At 35.2% G+C, this 14,243-nt stretch overlaps 1 protein-coding gene and 1 long non-coding RNA gene across 2 annotated transcripts; both read left to right on the top strand.

Moving 5' to 3' along the window:
- Window positions 1-4,290: 4,290 nt before the first annotated feature.
- LOC146948912 (uncharacterized) lies at window positions 4,291-4,842 on the top strand. The gene is made up of 2 exons (XR_015025368.1): window positions 4,291-4,494; window positions 4,624-4,842. It is a non-coding gene; the product is annotated as an uncharacterized LOC146948912 (long non-coding RNA).
- An 8,077-nt stretch (window positions 4,843-12,919) lies between these two features.
- LOC146948911 (uncharacterized) lies at window positions 12,920-13,623 on the top strand. Its single transcript, XM_085748453.1, has 3 exons — window positions 12,920-12,925; window positions 13,019-13,034; window positions 13,181-13,623. Exons 1-3 carry the CDS (start codon window positions 12,920-12,922, stop codon window positions 13,621-13,623), a joined length of 465 nt encoding a protein of 154 aa, XP_085604579.1.
- Window positions 13,624-14,243: the final 620 nt, after the last annotated feature.

The following is a 14,243-nucleotide window of genomic DNA, read 5'->3' as shown; positions in this document are numbered from 1 at the left end:
ATGGCAGGGATGACGCGTGGTACTCACTCGTTTTTCAAGGTCATCTGGTTTGTTTGTAATTTGCAAGGAGCGTAATAATCGTATTTTCAAAAATATGGTGTCTACTCCTTCGGTTCTTATTGAGAAAGTAAAACTTCTCTCTTTTTTGTGGTTGAAAGCTAAACAGGCATCCTTTGGTTATTGTTATCAAGATTGGTGGAGACATCCGCTCCCTTGTATGGGTGTCCACTGATTTTGTCTGTTTTGCTGGTGTTTTTGTTTGGCTCTGTGTCTGTAAACTTTGATTGGTGGTGTTCTTTGCACTCCTTGTGCGTGGAGCTTCCTCGTTGTTGATTTAATATATATATATATATATATATATATAGCATTTTGATTTGTGCAAAAAATATATACTAACAAAAAATGATTTTGGTTATAAAATATTTCAAAGCAGAGTTTTTTTTTTTTTTTTTTGGGAACAAAGTAGAGTGTTAGAAGCACTATCTTAACGTTCACTCTTTTATAAGTTTAAATTGTTTTACATTTTAGAAATAAGTCCAACATTAAAAAGGATTTATTTCTAAAATGTAGAACTCGCATTGATTTCAACTTATAAAAGAGTGAATGTACTTCAACCTCTAACAAAAAAGAAGAACAAAAGTGTCAAACTACAGAACTGTCAATGTTGATTGTTTATTTAACTTTGTAATTTGATTATTTATCCTATCATTTCATTCATCTTCTTATTTGATTGTTAAATTAACCTTGTGATTTGTTTGCAATTTTATTTCCAATGAAATTGGAGTTTCAATGCTGATTGATTTCAATATGAATCTAGAAATGTGGTGCCGGATCATGAGTAACAAAACTTCTATTTTCTTTCAATCTTTACTGCTTTTTGAAGTTGGAATAGCAGGTGATGTTGGTGTTTATATTGCTCATGCATATGAAAATGACTCAAAAGTTATTTAAGGAGCTTAGCTTATGCGAGAAGTAATGCTTCATTTGCAAAAGCAAGGTAGATTCCTGCACCAAGTGATCTCATATTGTGTGGAGCTTGTGTCCTGGAAATATTATTGATGGTGGATGGTAGTCTATGGTGGAAAACCAAAAATTCACCATTTCTGGAGGCGATATTGGCCATTAAATGCCATAACACCGCAATCATTGACAAATTGGCCATGTCAGTTGTCAAAAAACCAGCCATGAACTTGGAACTTATTGATGCAAGGAGTATTGTTTCATGTGTTTTTACTAATTGCTTTTCGGCTTCCTTGATCTTTCTATTTGCTGAAGTTGTTCAAGCACATTTTAGTATAATTATAGTTTATTTTCATTTCGTATTTAGTTGGCATCAGCTTAGATGTACTTCGGTTGTTTTTAATTAATTTCATAATGTAATTATAGATTCTGAATTTTGATGGATTGAAAGATCTGGAGTTGGTGATTAACATGTAATCGATTCTATTCAGTCATGTGAGATTCCTTTTTATGTGTCAACGTAATCCTTTATTTTGTTCATCATATGAGAATATTTCAGGATCGACTCATAAGGTGTATGTAACAAGAAGAAAAAGCACTTGTTCTGGAAAAGATGTACGAGATCTGGATCTAAACTTTCCCTTGCTTTCAGACTCTTCTATGCCTAAAACCGATGGCTATCGTGAAATTGGAAATGACGGTGTAAGTTTAGTTTTTCTTTTCCTTTACACGTCATCTAACGAGACTCCATCATCTTGCCATACAAGTCTATTATGTAATTTGTATCTTAAATAAGACTGCCAAATACTCTACTTTTATTATACGTCATTTTGAAAGTTAGTTTACACTGATTGTGTAAAAAATGTTTATATTTTGAACTGATTACAGCCAATTTGGATTTATAAAGAGGTGATTGAAATTCAAAGAACGAAAACTGCAATTATGGTTTCGTTTCCTTCAAAACTGTGTGTGACAAACCACTTAACCAAGCAGCCCCTTCAGGAGTAAGGTAGCGTGCTCCGTGAATGAACAGTACGAAATATATGACTCAAATTTTTGTTTGTGTCTGCTACTTTAAGCTTCAAGAAAAGGAGGGGATGGTAACGCAACAGAAGGCTTTTGCAGTTTCTTTTCATTGTTTTTTTCCTTGGTTTAAGTTGTTTTATGATAAAACAACAAAAAAGAAGGAGAAAAAAGCCAAAATTCAGTTACGTTACCGTCAATACACCCACTCTATCATCCGTTACACGGAATTCCTAAGCTTCCTCTTCTTCTTCTTTTATCCCATCCCATCCTATTTCATCTCATCTTATATATATATATATATATATATATATATATAGACACACACACATATACATACACCCTCATTTCACTTACCTGCAAAATTTCTCTGAGTTCATTTCAGTCACCGGCATTCAGGTATGTCCAACTTTCCATTCAATTCTCTTTGGTTTTCAATGACTCTATTCTATTATTTGCATATGTCTGTGTTTATTTTATTCTTCTTCATATTTGATTGTTTTCTTAAGCATCTTTATAGTTGTTTCAAATGATTAATTTTATGGTAATCTAGAAATGTGGCCTAATCATGAGTAAGATGTGTGTTTAATTTAAAGTGGATTTTGTAAATCCTGATTCTTGTTAATTGTATTTAACGTTAAAATCTGGTTTGATGATCTTTCTTTTTACATTGAAGTTTCTTCTCGAGTACGGATTCGAAGTGTTTTTTTTTTTTTTTGTGTTTGAAGAGGATTTTGTAAATCCTAAATTTTATGTTATATGTATTTAATGTTATTATCTAGTATCATCATCTTTCCTTTTACATTGATGCTGTTTTTGGAGTGAGTTGCTAATAAATGTAATTGTTGCTTGGTTTTAATTCATATTTGATTTTTGTTTTCTCCAGAAAGTAACTTTATAATGATCATGTACTAGATTTTGCATTTTGATGGATCTAAAGATTTGAAATGGGTGATTAGTATGTAATTAGTTCACTCATTATCAACTCAGTTACATGATAATTTATTTTGTTCATTATTTGATAGTATTTCAGGATGGATTCATCTGGGGTTATGAAAATGGATTCAACTAGAAACGTTGTTCGAGATTTTGATTTAAACATTCCCTTTTATGCTGGAAACGTTGTTCGAGATTTTGATTTAAACATTCCCTTTTCTTCCGATTCTTGTATGCCTATATCTGAGGGCTCATGTGAAGTTGGACATGATGGTGTAAGTTTAGTTTTACTTTTCCTGTGTCTGCCGTAAATATTTTTTATTTCTTTCTATATAACTGTAGTGAGGTTTCAAATTATCACAGTCTCTATCTCCTGGTGTCCAACTAATGTCATTAGCACCGGTCATCCACCGTCGGAAGCGCAGCCATATGAACCGCCAGCCACGCCTCCACCTGCAGCCATTCAACCCTCCACCACTCAATGTTTGTGACCTTTCTCGCATTGTTGGCACTGGCAGTGCAATGGAATGCCACCATTCATGCCCATTCGTCACACCATCTCTCCAACTAATGCCTGTAGCACCGGTCATCCACCGCCGGAAGCGCAGCCATATGAATCGCCGACCACTCCTCCACCCGCAGCCATCCAGCCCTCCACAACTCCAAGTTTGTGACCAATCTAGCATTGTTTGCAGTGTTGTGGAAAGCCACCCTTCACGCCCATTCGTCACACCATCTCTCAAACTAATGCCAGTAGCACCGGCCATCCACCGTCGGAAGCGCAACCATATGAACCGCCAGGCGCGCCGCCAGCCACAGCCACCCACCCCTCCACCACTCCTAGTTTTTGATCGACCTCGCATTGCTGACAGTGCTGTGGAAAGCCACCCTTCGCGCCCATTCGTTACACCATCTATCAAACTAAAGCCAGCAGCATCGGCCATCCTCCGTCGGAAGCGCAGCCATATAAACTGCCAACCACAGCCACCCATCCATTCACCACTCCTAGTTTGTGACCAACCTCGCATCGTTGGCAGTGCTGTTGAAAGTCACCATTGGAGCCCATTCGTTACACTATCAACAGCCAGTACCACATGCAGTCCACAACCATCTTCGGCTGACCACAAGTCATCAGCTGTTGCGGTATGTATGAAAATAATTTGACCAATTATTTATATAAGTTTTCCAAAGGTCTTACTTGGATCTACTTCTGCATATATCCATGACACGAGTAGCACGCAAAGCAACAAATAAGTAATGAACATTGTATGTAACATGCTTGTTTGGGCAAAAGTTGTTTGGTTTAAAGACATTGTATTTACCATTTAACATGAATTTACTTTATGACATGCATACTTTTTTGTGTTTAGTATATTCTGCTACCTCTTTACTTAGACCTTAAGGTATGCATGCTTATATATTGTTTTACTTTAAGTTTGCTCCTGGCGACGAACGGCGCTGCCCTACTTCCTTAAGAATTGATGTTGATGAGCTTTTCACTCCCATCAAAAAAGGGAAATTCATCAGCCTCACCTTAAATTTCTACAAAGAGTAACGAGGAAGCAAAACTTGCAGGTATCCTTAACAGTCTTAGCCTCTTTATTTCTAGTACCAATAAAAAGTTTAAGTACTTTTATAACCATTTTTAAATATCCAACCTCTAATGCTATGTCTTAGCCTCTTTGTTTCTTATTCCATTAACAGGTCTGAAGGGTGAAGGAGGCATCATCCTTGTGCATGATGTTTAAGTAAAGGATTATGGTCTAATTATTTGGTGGTTAAGACTAAATTATTAGATTATCATTGTAATGTATCAGCTTTACGAATCTGTTGGAATATGTACTTAATACTAGAGGATGTTTAACTTTGATGTGGCTCTGCTGGTATATATAATAAATAAATAAACAATTTTTTGCAGCCCTATTTGATGATTATTAGCCTGATTAAGTTTGTGTTAAGCACTCAAGGCTAAAACAGCCAAGTTGGTTAGGCTAATCTATGTATTTATGAAGCTTTTTTTTTTTAATGAAAAATGTTAGTATGATAATTGTTTTGTTAGTTTTTTCTCCTTGTCACGTTTGAACCTTAGACCTCTAACTCCTTAAACATTGACTCAAACAAGTTGAGTTATCCAATCTTAACCAAACACGATGTTGATGTCTATATTAGTCTTAACAATTTTTTTTTTCTTCTATAAAATTTAACTTGATATATTTCGATACAAACTTATAGAAGATATTTCTTTAACAAAACTGATAAGGACTTTTGATACAAAAGTTAGACATATCATTTTCTATAAAAGTTAGTTTGAGTTTAAGTGAGATAGAAAAGGATTCGCAAGTTCATTAAAAATCGTTAGTTTGTGTTTGTTTAAGTGAGATAGAAAAGGATTCGCAAGTTCATTAAAAATCTACATGGTTTGAATTAGATGTCCATCTATTTCTCACGCGCTTTATTTTTTTCCTCAGAATACCCTTTGTTCATTACAGATTATATAATTCGAATGATTTTTTTATATTTCGTATTATATAATCCGAAATGTTATTACAACAACTTGCACTGATTGTAGCAAAAAACAAAACTCCTTGCATTGCACTCATTTCATGTCTTGTGGACTTGACAAATTTTCAATATATAATAGTATATGAGACAACGAGGCTATAATCATATCAAGAAATCATTATATATATCATTATATCAAAAAAATTGAATTTATATCATTATACATTTCAACTAATGATATACATTTCAACCCTTATTTTCAACTAATAATATATCAAAAAAAATTAATATATCATTATATAAATCTTGAGATTTATGTCTTCGATCTTTGAAGCTATTTGCATGGACTAAGGACTTCAACCATAGTTTTCAACAACATGCAACAACTCAAGTTTGGGTTTGTTAAGTGTCTCACATCAGATAGGAGATGGTCTGACAATGTGTTTATAAGTGGGGCAATCCTCACCTCACAAGCCGATTTTGTGGGGTTGTGTTAGGCCCAAATGTGATTTTTAAGATGGTATCAGAGCGATGAAGTTGAGAGCCAACAAGTGCACCAACATTGGATAATTGTCAGGGAGGGATTTGATGTGTTGGCAATAAGAGGATGCGACTTGGAATTGTTCCATGGTTACCCAGAAAAATTTTGTTTAACATAGAAGGTTGAGTGTATAAGAGGATGCGTCTGGGAATTATTCCATGGTTACCTAGGAAAATTCTTGTTCGAGATAAAGAGCACAAGAGTTTTTGTTATCGAAGAAAATATCAAAAAGATGATCCTAAGGCTAGTTTTGCGGTAGAGTTGCGTTCAATTATGGTATAAAGAAGGTCAGTAGAGATGGTTTCACAGATCCATTGCAAAACAATAACATCAAGGCGTTTCCATATGGCTGGGTCGGTTTCTTTGAGAGACGGGGAGGAAGAAAGGTCATCGGTCATGGAAGGGGGAAGGATGTGGTCAAGGACCTCATAGCCTTGAGCATGAATTTTGAACAACTCAGACCAAATATTGTACTGACTATTTTCAATATCAAAGGTTATTTTGATGAAATTGGTGATATTTATGACAGTAAGAGCGGGATGAATGGAGGGCGTGTTGGTTTTGACAACCGGAGGTTCAATTGTGGTTGTTTTGGTGTTTTTGTTGGAGAAAAGGGAGAAGACTAAGACATGATTGTATTTTGGTGAAATGCTTGAAAGAAAACAAGAAGAAGGGAGTGAGGTGGGTGGCGGCGCGGCTAGGGTTTAGAGCCTCGTGATACCATAATAGAATTTGGCATCAGAGTCTCTTCAAGATCCATTGGGCCACCTGCTATCAGGTTTCCGCTATCGGGCCACCCACCATTTATGTCCACGAAACAAGCCCGATAGTGCTGACCGTGAGGGGGGGTGTTAAGAGTCCCACTTCGGATATGAGATGGTCTGACAATGTCTTTATAAATGGGGCCAATCCTCACCTCACAAGCCAGTTTTGTGAGGCTGTGTTACGCCCAACCATGATTTTCAAAGAATATTGGAGACCTAACATAATATTTGTAATTACAAATAGTGTTGGTTCTTCAATATGCGCTGATTCGATCACCATAAAACCTATTTTTGACATGACTTTTAATCATTTTGTAAGAGTTCTTTTTGACATGGATTTTTCTGTTCCTTTCAAACATTATGGTTTGGGTTTAAAGAAAAGGTTTACCTTTCTTTGTGGAAATGGATTATGAAAACTTACCACACTATCGAACTCTTTGCAAAAGTATTGGTAATTATGTTTAGATTTGTAAGAAGAACAAATCAAATGAAATAGAAAATTACGAAAAGGAGGAAGCAGTAAAGAGAAAATTAGCGAAAAAAGCTATGAATGTGTTTGTTCAGACCAAAGGTGGAAGGATACAAGCAGAGAATCCAATTGATTTGGTTGATCTAGACAAGACTGATTCTTTGAAGGATGCTTTGAAACAAAAGAAGAATTCAAGTTGCAAGGATAAAAATCATACCCAAGGTCATAATGATCTGAATATGGATCAAAATAGCTAGATAAAGGAAAGAACAAGTCTCATGTTGCTGCTGGAACTAGTAAACTTCTTGTGCAAGTAACTAAAGACAACTTAAAAAAAGAACATCAAGCTGAGGATGCAATCTCTCATAAGCAACTGAAAGCACCCATGTTAGAGTCCAGAAAGATATGCAGTTTATGAGTGAAACGTGGGAAATCTTGTTGAGAAGGAACAAGATGTAGTGAATAAGTTTGAAAATTCCAATACTAGACAAGATGAAAATGTTGATAATAATGATAAATAACTAGTTGAATCATTTGTAGAACAATAGGGCATGATGGTTTCAAGCTAGGGAAACATAGAGGAAAGAAGAAATCAAAGAATAAGCAGAATCAAGCTAGCAAAGCTATGTTACCATATCTGTAACACCCATACTAGACGTATCTAGAAAGTCTAGCATGTGTATTAGTTTAGTACTGGATACATTAAAAATTTACAAAATAAAAACTTCGAATGAATATCGTATACAACAAATGCGTTCGTAAAATAAGATTACAACTCAACTTTTCTAAAATATGATAAATGCATCCTTGAACATCCATGACATACTGCCGCTGGTACGAACGAACACTTGCTGAAACATCCATCCGGCTTCTAGCTTGCTAAACCATCCTGATATCTGAAACAAATAAGGACTGGGATGAGACATAATGTCTCAGTGAGTTCCACCTAACCCTAGGCTATAGGCAACCACGGGGAAACCTACGGTCGCCACGTGTCTACAATACAACTTGCCGGTTGATTATACGTGTGTGGGGACTTGCTTTCTTAGACGGCGGTGCTTGCTAGGGCCGTCATAATATTCTTCTCACCTTGTTATAGGCTTCTCTCCTTATATGTGTCATGGCGGTTAAGGGAAATCTAAAACCGCAATGCCAAGATACGCTCTATGCATCAAGGCATAACTTTCTTTACTTGCTAAGATTGTCATCGGCATAACTTTCTTTACTTGCTTCTACTTGCTTAATATGTTGTATCTACAACGTACCATCTCTTATCACAAAAGTGATTCTTGATATCTTACTACTTCTCGACGAACTACGCCAAGTCTCTACTTGTTCTTGACGATCTACGTCAAGGCTCTATGACATGACATATAAATGTACAATAAATATGCATAGTCAGCTTCATTGATTATGTTCGCATGTAACAAACAATCATTATCTTGGTTCATTTTACGGATTAGTCCCGAGTGGAGTAACCCCGGAAGTTAATCCCTTACTACCGATGAAATGCTTAGCAAGAGCGCACCGGACTCCCTTAGTGACGTGCGGGTCCCTTACGGCTTACCCCGTTCCCCCTGGAGAACCTTTTATATCCAACCTTGGATGGAATACAAAAGACACGACACCTTAACTTAGTGAAATGAGGCTCCCTTGCGGCTTAACCATTCCCCTTGGGGAACCCCTTGAATCCAATTTGGATAACAAGAGACATGACACTCTTTCTTTCTTTCTTATAAGTCTTAATCTTATGCATGAAAAAAAAAATAAACTTAAACATGTTATCTCTTTACCTCGGACCCTTAACGATCCTACTAGAGGTAAGCTTAATGCTTGCTTAATTTACTTTGTGAATAGATATCAATCGATTCACGTCTTGCCATACTCGTATGGCACTTAACTTCTATGCGAAGATAATACTCTTATCATCCCGCGTCTTAGCAGAAATTGCTCTATTCTTAACTCTATGCTTAACTATCTAGTTCTCGACAAGCTATGTCCAGGCTCTATATTCTTTCCCTTGCTTAATGATTATCTTGCTACCCCAGCTTATATTATATTAGCCATATCATTCTTATCATGTACCATGCATAACCAAACATATCAAATACTTGCTTCATTCATGAGAAAACTCATTAAAAGACCATCATATAAGACCTTGGTTTGAGGGGTTTGTTTTATAAAAGATTGCACGGGTAACACCAGCTCAAAAGATAACAAAGGGGCCTGAGGCGAGCAAGCTGTGCTCTTGTGCACAAACTTACTCGTGAGGCGAGTAGCATCACTCGCCGTGGCGAGTTGTCTTACTCGCGAGGCGAGCTTGGGGCAAGCAACACCCCCCATTCGACATTCATACTCGCCTAGCGAGCAGCTTACTCGCGAGGCGAGTTATGACAGTCTAGCACCTGCATAAATGGTGTTTTTGACCCAAAAACCTCAAAACCGAACATCCATATGCATATTATAACACTAGAGGCCATAGAAAACTTGTAATAACATTCATATGGCAAGTATAAACATGTTTAGCATGCATGGCATAAAAGGGGTAATCAATTCATTCATAAACCTTAGAATTTTCACGTTATCCTACAAGGTATAAACATAGACCCGAAGGGTAGGATAGCTATCTATGGAACTCACATAATAATCTTCTTGTGACATCTCCAAGTTCCAAGCTCAAACAAGTCCAAACCTTAGCTTTTGTCCCACTTGCTTCCTTTGCTCAAACCATTACCCTCTTGATGTTTTCTTGCAATTTAACATCTTGATCCTTGCTTGACCTTCTTTAATCCAACCCCAAGCTCTCTTAGACAAAAGCCTAATCTCATAATCCTTTCCTTATGATGATTGAGTTGGAAAACAAGCTCAATAGAAGCTTCTACTTGTTCATAAATCTTGGTAGTACCATAACATAAGCTTAATCTTTAAGAAGAATATAGGTTTTGGAAGATTGATGAAGAGGAGAAGAGATGGTGGCGTGGGAGTAGAGAGAGAAGGGAGAGAAGTTCCCAAATCCAACCCTAGAGAGAGAAAGGAAAAAGATTATGAAGATATTTGTGTCCAAAGTCAAATAAATATCCCTTAGCGTGTAATTACCATAATACCCTTACCTCAAGCGTGTTAAATATGACACTGATACTTAACTAGTATTTAGCTGACATCTCATAATAAACATTCTCCATGCTTACTTTCCATAAACTTTAATCCTCTGGCACGATCGACTGGTAATATTCCGATACTGACAGACGAGATATTACAATATCAAAGGTTGGAAAATCCAATCCTTTACAACGAACTGCATACATTGGAATATAAGGGATATTGCCAATTTCCCAACAAACATATTCTAACATTTCTTTCCAACATGTGCTTAGAGAGGGAAACTGTTGTACGAATTTTTTCGGCCAAGATTGGCAGTTATTCAAGGTTAAATGTGATATTTTGGTACACTCTTGCTTCGGAGTTGGAGTCAGTGTTGAGACTTGATGCCCCAAATTGAATCCTATTTTGTGGGTTTTTCCTTTGTTATTCTACCCAAAAAAACTATGTGTAAAAGAATTTTATAGTACAACCACTTTTTTTAGTATCATTGTCACAAACAAGCAAGTTCGTCTTTCAACTTTTATCGATAAAAACTATAGAAATTAATTTTTTTCCTATTATTTTAAAAAATGCAAGTTTTTTTATTGGTAAAGAATAATAAAGAGATAAAAATAAAATAAAGGAGGGCATAAAATTCAAAGAAATAATATTAAGCAGAAGGCCTTGATCAGGATCTAACACCACTACTAAGGTGTATGAGTTTCAATAGTTTTACCATTTCATCTATTAAAAAATAATTCTGAGTCAAACTTTAGATTAATTTCTCCTTACAACTAGAATGTTCCTTCAAAAAAAAAAAACTATTTAGATTAATTTCTCCTTACAACTAGAATGTTCCTTCAAAAAAACTATAATGTGAACAGCACAAAAAAATATTTTTTTTATAAATATAAATGGTAAAATTGAAAAGGGAAAAGTCACACGACTTTTTTATCCTCTTTATATAGTATAAATTAAATGCATTTAATATATAATATCTTTGGTCAAATATATATTTTTTCGTACTATATATTTCTCATCTCATCTTTATCCTTTGGTTTATTTCTTTATGTTGAAGCTGATTTGATTTTCCTCATGTTTGGCTTATTTCTTAGTGTTGAAGCCGATTCGATTTTCCTCAGGTATATAATGATCCTTTTCTACTTATATTATAATCCTTTTTTATTTTATTTTTTGTATTTTATGTTTGTAGTTCTCAAAATTAGTCCTCCTTGTTGTAGACTAATATACCTGATTCATAAAATGTGGTTGATTTATCCATAAATATGTTGATAATGTTTGATTCATGTATTATTTATTTTTAAAAGAATATGGGTCAAATGTTTCAGCTGATCAAGTAAATAAGTTTCTTCCATGATTTTGATGTGAATATTTTAATTTTTCTTTCACATATGATACTAATCAGAAAATCACATCCAAATTGTTGTTTATGTGCCGTGATCATTGCATGTGTTAAATTGATAAACCATGGACTATTTCTATTGGACTTTTTTTTGGGTACTTAACAATTGAAACTTTGGTTTTAAATTGTGTCTGTAATATAAAAGATTTTGACGTTTTACAATGACGTGACATCCACAGTTTTGGTTACATTTTGATACAGCATAAAGATTCACGATGTAACCATAATTGCAAAAGGAATCACATTTAAAATCATGATTGAAACCATGGGTGTGTTTTTTTCCTTCTCTAAGTAGCCTTAGCTCTAGCGGCCGGAACTCACATATTTTAAATGTGGAGAATTGAGGTGTCTGGAGTTCAAACCCCAGCTCCTACATATAATATCCGATATCCTATCACCTGAGTCAAGCTCACGGATACTATGTATTGTTTTAATTGGCTTGAACATGTCTAATTTGTTTTTATTTTCTTTCTTCAGGATACTCTGGCCTTGGTACTTGTAAATCACATTCAACTCCAGCTAATCCAAATTGAATATTGCTTGGACCAACGTGAGTTAGTATTATCCAATATTTAACGTTCCTTCAATTGAATCATATGTCACAAGCTTCTCAACCCAAATTTAGGTTTCAATTAGGAGAGGTGCAATATTTATTGTTCAACTATGTCTTGAACAAGAGTACCTTCAGCGGAGTTAGCCTATAAAAAACCAAAAAGAAAGTTATGTGATAATATTAAAAAGTTTCATAAAACGAGTCAAATGAATAAATGAAATTCCAAAAGTTTCACACCTCCGTTTTTTGGTTGAATACCTTTGTCTTAATTAATCTTGATAGGTTTTTGTACACACCAATATACAACCTGGGACAGAGAAAACGAATGTTTGTTTATAGTTTTGAATGAAGCAACTTTTGATATTTGGTCAAACTCTCGCTAAAATCTTTATTTGCTCTCTATCCCCGACTCCCTATGACTTCTCATCTCTAAATGTTGATTTTTAGCCTAAGCATAAGGACTAGCCTCCTAATCTGTCATTTAGAGATGAGAAGTAATAAGGAGTCGGGGATAGAGAGCAAATAAAGATTTTAGCGAGAGTTTGACCAAATATCAAAAGTTGCTTCCTTCAAAACTGTATCCAAACATTCGTTTTCTATGTGTCAGGTTGTATATTGGTGTGTACAAAAACCTATCAAGATTAACACAAAGGTATTCAACCAAAAAATGGAGGTGTGAAACTTTTGGAATTTCATTTATTCATTTGACTCGTTTTATGAAACATTTTAATATTATCACGTAACTTTCTTTTTGGTTTTTTTATAGGCTAATGCCGCTGAAGGTACTCTTGTTCAAGACATAGTCGAACAATAAATATTGCACCTTTGCTAGTTGAAACCTAAATTTGGGTTGAGAAGCTTGTTTTTTATAACTCTCTTATGGTTCAGGCCTCTCCTGATGTTTAATACATTTCTTGCTTGATATAAGAAAATGCATTTAGTCTGATTTTTAGGGACAGCCGTGCGGAGTGTACTGGAGCGCTGGTTCAGAATATAGGCTATGCTACGGCCATTGAAGTGGAATTTTGTGCTCTAATGTTGGCCATTGAGACAGCTCGGGATATGCAATTAACCAATATTTGGCTGGAGAGTGACTCTCAACTTGTGGTTAAAGCCTGCCTCAAGAATGAAGGGGTCCCGTGGAGAATGACTAACAGATGGCTCAACAGCATGCATTTTGCCCGCCAAATTAGTTTCAAATGCACCCACACTCCGAGGGAAGGGAACATGGTTGCGGACGCCTTGGCTAAGAATGGCATGGGTCTGGCTCCTTCTTCATCTCAGTGGTGGCATTCCACCCCTCCGTTTCTGCAGTCCCTTTTTGACAGAGATAAACTTGGTTTATCATTTCTTAGGCTTGCTATGACTTAATTTTGTTTTCTTTCTGGGCTTGTATTTTGCTCGCAGACTTGTTTTTTCTTTCGAACTCTGTCATGTAAGCGGTTCAGGCAGCACCTGATTTTTATATTCTATTTTGCTATTTGATCAAAAAAAAGCATTTAGTCCAAACAAATTCACACCTGTTTTTTTGTTTCTAGTTCTTGCAATTGTTTTGTCGTCTTTGCAAATATATAATGTTTTACTTTTGTGCGAATTAATTTGTTTTAGTCCCCACAAAATGTGTTCATATAAGAGTTGGTCTTTGTAATATTAATTCTATATCCCCCTATTATTGGAGGTTTAAAATCAAATATTCTTTGTTGCGGGAATCGATTTCAATATATACAAATTTTGCAAAAATTTAGTAAAAAAAGGGCTAAAACGGGGTATTTCTACAAAGACCGGAAAAATAAAAATTACAAGAACATAAAATTAAACAGTATATTTGCAATGACCAAATACATATTTATTAAAGGTTTTAATATATGTGTTAGTTTGTTTTGGATTTATCTTCATGCTTGAATATAGCTCACGTTGCTTGTAAATATAATGTGTGCAATTAAAAATATAATTAATTATTTCATTCAATAGTTAAATGACTAGAAATTTAT

This window comes from Medicago sativa, chromosome 2 (genome assembly GCF_051527215.1).
Source record: "Medicago sativa cultivar Bolivia chromosome 2, Bolivia_mono, whole genome shotgun sequence".
In the NCBI taxonomy this organism is placed as follows: domain Eukaryota; kingdom Viridiplantae; phylum Streptophyta; class Magnoliopsida; order Fabales; family Fabaceae; genus Medicago; species Medicago sativa.
The sequence above is the reverse complement of the archived record's forward strand: the minus strand, read 5'-3'. Positions and strand labels throughout refer to the sequence as shown.